The sequence below is a fragment of the Montipora foliosa genome, chromosome 11 (assembly GCF_036669935.1).
Source record: "Montipora foliosa isolate CH-2021 chromosome 11, ASM3666993v2, whole genome shotgun sequence".
Taxonomy (NCBI): Eukaryota; Metazoa; Cnidaria; class Anthozoa; order Scleractinia; family Acroporidae; genus Montipora; species Montipora foliosa.
Genome location: NC_090879.1, coordinates 11474832 through 11482757, shown reverse-complemented (window position 1 = coordinate 11482757; position 7926 = coordinate 11474832). Strand labels below are relative to the sequence as shown.

Below are 7926 nucleotides of genomic sequence, written 5' to 3'. Positions count from 1 at the left end.
ATATACCAGCAAATAAAATTTTTTATCGTTTAGGAAACGTTCTTCAACGAAGAGGAATTTCCTCGTTCTTTCACAAGAGGCACTTACGAAGGCTTTTGGTGGGCGTTCGTTTCCATGACAACTGTCGGGTGAGTAGTGTTGGATTAAGTGGTGACGATGCTAGAACATTTAACAATAGCTTCATTAATTAATTTTAGCGTCGGCTACACACCATTTGGGGTATGTACATTACTCATGTGTGGAGGCACGAAGACCCGTCGCTCTTGTTCCCAGTCTCCGGCGGCTCTGGTGGACGGGAAAGGAAAACAAGAAGTACAGGAACGATGTTGTTGCTATGGAAACAGCAATTTCGGAGCGATTGGGTTACTTGCAGAGGCACAGACTGACCCAAATAATAAGTGAAGTGTATCAAAGTGCATCGAGCTTGAGACTTAAACCATTGTGACTTGAATTTCAGGTATGGTGACAAGACCCCAAAGTTTGTTTTTGGTCGCTTATTCGGCGTCATTTGGATCTTGTTTGGTCTGATAGTCATAGCCGTATTTACTGCAACTGCGACAAGCTCCCTCAGTATTTCAGCCACCGACCTGGCAGTCGTGGGAGGGCGAAAGGTACGCTATCGTATAATCCAATCTCTTTTGGTAGGTGTGTCGAATTCGGTGCCTAAAGCACACAAGCGTTCATGACGCAAGGGCATAATTATAATGTTTAACATGACGGAATTTCCTCCGTTTTGGAATTAATCCTGGTGAGTTAAAGTTAGGTCTACTCAAAGTTCTTACTGAAAAATGGGCTCCATTTCCAGTCTTAAAGGAAAAATGCAAACCAATTATTCATTTGAGACTCCGCGGCATTTGAAGATATAACGACGAGTCGAGAATGCGAGATTCTCTCAGGAAACTACCTCGGAACAGACTAAAGAAATTAAATAAACGGCATCCGATCTAGATAAAGTCAAACCGATTTTCAAGTAAGATACCACAGTAATAATTATCGTTCTAGTGAATAACAAGTATTCTCTTTGGATAAGTTAAGGGCTCAATTTTTTTTTTCGTTCAGATTGGAGTATTGGTCAATACATCAGCGGAGTTACAGGCGAGACAAAGAGGAGCTAAGGTGAACGGTAAGGACCTTTAAAAGGAGGTGTGATGAAGAAATGGACGACTGAACACTTCGATTTTTGATTTGGTTGGCAATTGGTTGGTAGCAACAAGTGTACTTGATGCTACTAGTGATCGTGTTTTCCCTAGATCGTGTAGTCCCTAGACTGCACCTCGGTTGTTGTCCACATCTATGTTAATAGTGGAGCTCTGCGCGCCACAGGGGCGCGAGCGGAGCACCATTGGTAATGAAATATGGTAACCCATCTGTGCGAGAAAATGTGATTTTGGTCACCGTTCGACCGTACGTCCACCCCTTCATGTATGCCAATTGCGACCATATCGCGGGCTCAAGTAATCAACACTTGACTTGTGCCCAACATGGCGGCCATACTCCAGCTTGTTTACAGCGTAAATCTCCATGTTATGGTCAATTGACACCTGTCAAAACAAGGTATCCGCTGACCACATTCACGTGACCATATACCGGGGTCAAGTTTTTGAAGTTGACCTCTGACCAGGTACTTGGTTTCGATTGGATCGCAGGCTCAAGCCAGGTAAATTTATTGTAAGGATTGAAGGCGCGCTCCGATTGGCTCCAAATATCCTTTGCTGGAATTCATGACGCACTATTGATAAATATTCTCACCACCCTATTCTGACCATTTAGACCATTGTTAGTCCTTAGGGACCGTAATTAACCTATCTAAGTCATGTTTCTCAAGTTTATTCCCTCTTTTCGCTAAGTTTCCCTAGCACTGTCGGTAAAAAGCGTTTCCAACCGTCCTCCCCTTCGGCGACGTTTACCTTCGTTGCTTGGATTCACAACTCCGAGTATCCCGGGCAACCTTTTTCCCCATATCTTATCCGTAGTTCAGCATTGAGTGGCTGTTGCGGCAATGAACATGTATAACTATTCACCTCCGAGCAACCTGCGTAGGATTTGCGCCAGACCTGTAATCGTTGCAGGAAGGGTTTACTCATTGCACGAGTCAAGTTCGAGTCACGAGACAAGTGCGAGTCACGAGTCAAGTTCGAGCAGTTGACAATTATAGATTACAGCGCCGTGCTACTGCACTACCACAAGTACGCAATGCTTGCCTATGTTTTATCTCCTTCTCCGCGGGCCTTTAAACAAAAAAATTACTTCAAGCATTTGGGATGTATCTTGTGTTCCTTGGGATTACGTGTGAGTAGTGTCACGATATTGAACGCCTCTGCACATTAGCTGTTTATACACTTCCTGTATGGTACTAGACTCGAGGTGCGCGAATCCCATCCCTATCTCGGTGTGCAGCTCTCTAAAGACCTCAAATGGAACCATCACGTGATCTTCATTACAAAGAAGGCAACGCGCACTCTTAACCTTATCAGACGTAACTTGCACAGCTGCTCAAAAGAAGTCAAAGCCCGCGCCTATCTTTCACTAGTTCGACCTACGTTATCACATTCCAGTGTGTGGGACCCGTACACCCAAAAAAACATCTCAGCTTGAAATGGTTCAGAGACGTGCTGCTCGCTTTGTATTCAAGAACTATTCGCGTCATGTCAGTGTTACTGCCCTAGTTAAGGGACTTGGCTAGTCTGAACTATCCAGCGCCAAAAAGCGCGACCGCCTATGTATTATGTTTAAAATAGTTAACCTAATTCCTATTAATTTCAACGACCACTTAAGCTGTTGTAAAACTGTAACCCGACGTAATCATCCTCAAAAGCTTAACATTCTTGCTCCCCGCACAGATACTTATAAATTCTCTTTTTTTTCCAAGAACCATACCCGAATGGAATACTCTGCCTGCCTTTGTGGCAAGCACCTCATCTGTCAATGCCTTTAGGCCCCTTATTTTTTTTTTTCTTCTTATTTATTCATATTTTTTTCATACCTTGGTGTAAAGGAACATAGCATTTTCCAAGTAATTACACTGAAACTGAAACTGAAAGACATTATTTTGGAAGCAGAGAAAGCTTCAAGGTAAAAATGACAGCAACAATAACAACAAAAACAACAAACAAACGAAAAACAAAAACTAAAACCAAATTTGGAATCTGACTTGAACTCGACTCGCGACTCGCACTAGACTTGTGCAACAAATGAGTTAAAATCATCTTTTTGTGCTATAGTATCTCACCGTTTTAGCATATACTAATTAACAACTATTCACCGAAGTAGAGGTGTCTAGTGGTGGATATTTACCGAGCCGTGAAGCGGCTAGTTGAGTGTCAGGTGTATTTGGCCCAGGGTTACTAATACGCGATTTACATGATGGCGTCATTTACCACGAAGACCAGAATGCTTTGAGTTGCTCCTATTGTCAGGCAAATTTCAACAATAGCCCTTTTCACGGTTAGTTTTTCTCATTTGCATTAGAATGTAACCTAACGTGAATGCGAGGTAATTTCGGGTTAAAACTACAAAATAGCCCGAAATTGCCTCACATACATGCTAGATTACATTGTAATGCAAATGAGAAAAACTAACCGTGAAAAGGACTGTTTCTTTGTTCCCAGGAGAGAAGAAAAATCTGAATAACAAGCATTTTGACAACGCATTCTGGTCTCGGGAGTGAAACGCCATCATGCAAATCGCCTATTAAGGACACTGTACAAAATGAAATCAAATCAATTCATACCAAAGGTCGTTTTTTTTTAGGATACAGGAAAACCGGAGTGCTGGGGAAAAAACTTCTCCGAGCAGAGAACACGCGACGCCAAGCCTGGAAACAATCTCGTTCCCAGGGTCTCGGCTACAAGGGAGACCCTGGGAACGAGGTTGGCCTGGAAATCGAACCCAGGCCACATTGGTGAAGGACGAATACTCTCACCACTGCGCCAACCATGCTCACTTTTAACACTCAGCATGCATATTTTTGACAACTATTCACCTCAGTGTCGGTGGCCAGCGGTGGATATTTACCAAACCGCGAGGTGGCAAGGTAAATATCTACCATTAGTATATACTAAAACGGTGGATAGCGTTGAACGCGGGCGCTGATTGGCTCGTCAAACTCCGAATATCCTGTGCTGTTTACCACCGAGCAACTCGGGAAAAAATGGCGTCCCGATTTCCATCCGTGACAAGTGAAGAAAACGTCCAAATTAATTTTTTGTGTTGTATATTATCTCACTCAGTGTCGGTGGCTAGCGTTGGATATTTACCTCGCCGCTTCGCGGCTCGGTAAATATCCACCTCTAGCCACCTCCACTTCGGTGAATAGTTGTTAACTAGCCACCGACAGAGGTGAATAGTTGTTTTAGTATATGTTAAAACAGTTATATAATACAGCACAAAAAGATGATTTTAAACTCATTTGATCCTGCCAAGATTACAACATTTTCGGGCGCAAATTCCGCGCGAATTGCCCAGAAGTGAATAGTAAGGATATCCGGAGTTTGATTAATAATGATTAGTTTGATTAGCAAAAACTAAAATTTGATATAGGGATGCTGTGTTGGATGTAGTTGTGAAACGCGTTATCAATAACACACCATTTTCCCACTCTCTTTAAGTTTTCACGACAGTTGACAAAGTTTTCTCTAAACTGAAGGAGAATAAGATTGATGGAGTTTTTATGGAAAGGTACAGAGCGGCATACTACCTTAGCGAGGCTCTTAACGACTCCACCCTCAAAGTCTTCGGAAGTTACGACCACGAAGTAGTTTACGACGTAGCTGTTCGGGACTCCCCATCCGCCAAAAGTCAAATGGGCAAAGGGTCTTGTTTTGAACAAGAATTGGAAAGATTCGATGTGGACGATATCCTGTTGGACTATCTTAAGCCCGTGGATGTAAGGCGAAAATGATTTCTTCTTTAAAATTATTGCATGTCAGAAACCTCAATGGAAATGTTCTCTTAAAACCTTAATTACTTAGGCTCAGATTTCAGCCGTTGGTGTCTCGTTGCGCCCGCGCTACTCCAATAGCGCGGGGGGAAACTACCCCACCTAAGTAGCTACTACTAGGTGTAGCTACAACTAAGGTGTACAACTGAACCAAAGTAACTACTACTAGGGTGTAGTAGTAGCGCCCCTCATTGTCAATAAGGGAATCTTTGCTGACGTCGTTGTTCAAATTTTGTTTCATTTTTATACCAGCCATCATACCATTTGCAAATTGATTTCGAAAGGTAAAAGATTTTAAGCCCTTCAGCTTTGATTACAAGCCAGTTATTAGTCTCAACATACATCTTCAGAAGTAACCGTAGCTAAAATTTTTGGAGTATATGACAGTAATTTGAGTAGTTTGTGATCTTCAGCCATCCTTAAATGCGAAAAGCTGTATCTTTATTAATTAATTAATTAATTAATTAATTACACGTTTTTTTGTGTGTATTAGGTATATGCATTTACAGTGTATATTTTTTCTCTTTCGTTTTCATTGTTTCTTGTATATAAGAAACGAACGTTACTTAAGGGTCAAGTCGTTCTAGCGCTGAAGCACTAATTGGGGACACCTTAAACTTAAATTAACAATTAACACAAATCAAGTCAAATGTTCGTTTTTGGTTTTCGGTGCAGAGTGGAGAACCAACAAATTCAACCCACATATGACGTCGAGTCTGGGAAACGAATCCGGGCCACATTGGTGGGAGGCGAGTGTTCTCACCACTGCGCCATCCCTGCAACCCTCTGTGAGATATCTTGTATTACCTCCTTTTGTCATTATCAATATTACGTCACAAGCTACTCAAATTACTGTTATAAGTTTCAACAATTGCAGCTACGGCTACTTCTCTAAATACGCAAACGCACTATAAAAGGTGCGGTGCCTAAAGCATAGGAAAATGATCTATCCTTCAACCGTGGACGCAACCGAGCTGTGATAAAATCCCTCTATGGCAAAGTGTCCGTATATGTCATAGCATCGTTATCTGTCGTTCTTTCTTTTAATCCCCAGTCTTTGGGTTTCCGTCTCTGTGTTGCTGTTTGATATCACCAACTTGGATAATTAATCAGTTGCGCTTGAATGAATTCGAACAAAAGCAGCGCGAGAACCGACCCTTTAATAGTGCGTCAATAGTGTTTAAGATGCATGCTGAGTATCCACGACTCAGTTATTAGTCATCAATAGTTGATAAATTCTTGGGTGGCAAAAGCGCGAATAATCAAATACATTTCATGCAAAATTTCGAATTTTCATAGCATTATTGCTCAGAGATTATCTGGTATATCGGGTTCAAGTTTCCAGTGAAAGCTCATTATCCAATGAAGCATCGAAAGCAAGGTGAACCCAGTCATCAAACCAACACACCAAAACACCCGCCTTGTAAGTTGGCTATGCCATGCTGACGTGGCCTAACAGGGCCGAAACAGCTGTCCATGGCTGCAATTTAACCGGGTGAAATGGTTGTGCGCACGCGTGATGTGTTGGCCACACCGGGCTGCTGTTATGGTGCGTCACCTTGCTTTCAAGTGATCCACTTTTAATAGTTTTTCCACATGCAAGACTTATGTATCTTTTTTAAACAGGTTTACGAGGGTAGTGACTTGCAGAGTTTCTTATCCGGCAAATCAAAAGGCACACAAAACTTCCTTCTGGTGACCTTAGGCATCTTCGTGGGTCTTTTATTCTCTGGCTTTATCACGGAACTTCTATACATAAAATTGTGGAAGCCAACGAGAAAGGTTCAAAGCCGAGAAGGTAAAATAAAACTTTCTTAGTCTTGTCAAGGCATCTTCAATTCTATCGCAGAGAATCTGCCGGTCAGTCAGAATACATGTCCTAATCTCATCACGCAACGCTCCTCCCTGCATGGCGTGACGACATATAAAACGGCAGCGAGGGAGAAAATCGATAATCTGGATAGTTTGTCTAAAACTCCAAGGTGAAAATTCAGTGACTCAAACAAATTGAGTTCCGTGACTTGAAAGCTGCTTCAGCGATGGTCGACGCTAACGAAATCTTTGAAATTTGTGACAGTTATCGGTTGGTCTGGGAAGCGATGCAAACATTACAATTTCTCAATAAACGCAGTCCACTACCAGTGACAGTTGACAGAAACTGTGGTATCAGCTGATCTGAATGACTCGCAATATTTCCAAGTGCGCATGCTCAAAAAAAGAGAACACGTGACTCACTCGTACCCCAACCAAACGATCCGGCTGAGAGTGGAAGGATTCGGAAAGTAGCTCCTTCCGAATGAAACTCATTAAGACGTATATTTGGCATTCCCTTTTATAGGTGAGATCGACTTGAACGAAGCAAGAACCCAGTCGGACTTCACCAAAGCTATTAACTTGAAGGATGTAGAGGACAAACTGGGACAGCTTATTCGAGAAATAAGCAAGCTGCAAGAACAGTTAACAGTTATTTCATCCCAAGCAAACGGATTCTACAACACTGGACAAGACACTGCTTACATGTAGACATGACACCTAATCACAATCACTGAATTCTTCGCTGCGGATTTTGTGTGAAATCTCAAGAAAATTGCACAAAGGAGTGAGCTATTCCCCTGCAGTAGGATACCAAACAGTAGCAGTTAAACTGAAAATTAAGCTTAATAGCCCATTTTCGAGTTGCTGCATGCCTCAGTTTCAAAGCGAGTCCTGGTGCACAACCATTCAAATGAGTTGCGAATTGTTATGCAAATCAAACTCATTTCCCTTACAATAGTTGAGCACCAAGACTCACTTCGAAACCGAGAGAAACAGCAACTCGGAAATGGCCCGTTAAGCTGCTAGAACTTGAAAAAAAGGGAAAAAAAAGCCTAGCCTTCAGGCGTTTATCACTAGTGGACCCCCCCTCTTCCCTGTTGTATTTGAAAATATTTACAACTGATAAAAATAAACTTAGTTTCTAAAGTTCATTCTCCGTCGATACTGCTACA

At 42.1% G+C, this 7926-nt stretch overlaps 1 protein-coding gene across 1 annotated transcript in view; it reads left to right on the top strand.

Annotated features, from left to right (window-relative positions):
- The window catches only part of LOC137975829 (uncharacterized), an 11745-nt gene extending 3880 nt beyond the window's left edge, over positions 1 to 7865 (top strand). Inside the window, exons 3-8 of the mRNA XM_068823023.1 lie at positions 34 to 128; positions 458 to 611; positions 1060 to 1123; positions 4608 to 4885; positions 6566 to 6737; positions 7278 to 7865. Of these exons, the coding sequence (XP_068679124.1) occupies positions 34 to 128; positions 458 to 611; positions 1060 to 1123; positions 4608 to 4885; positions 6566 to 6737; positions 7278 to 7462 (948 nt within the window). The 3' untranslated portion in view covers positions 7463 to 7865. The remainder of the gene's footprint in view (positions 1 to 33; positions 129 to 457; positions 612 to 1059; positions 1124 to 4607; positions 4886 to 6565; positions 6738 to 7277) is intronic.
- The last annotated feature ends 61 nt before the right edge of the window (positions 7866 to 7926 follow it).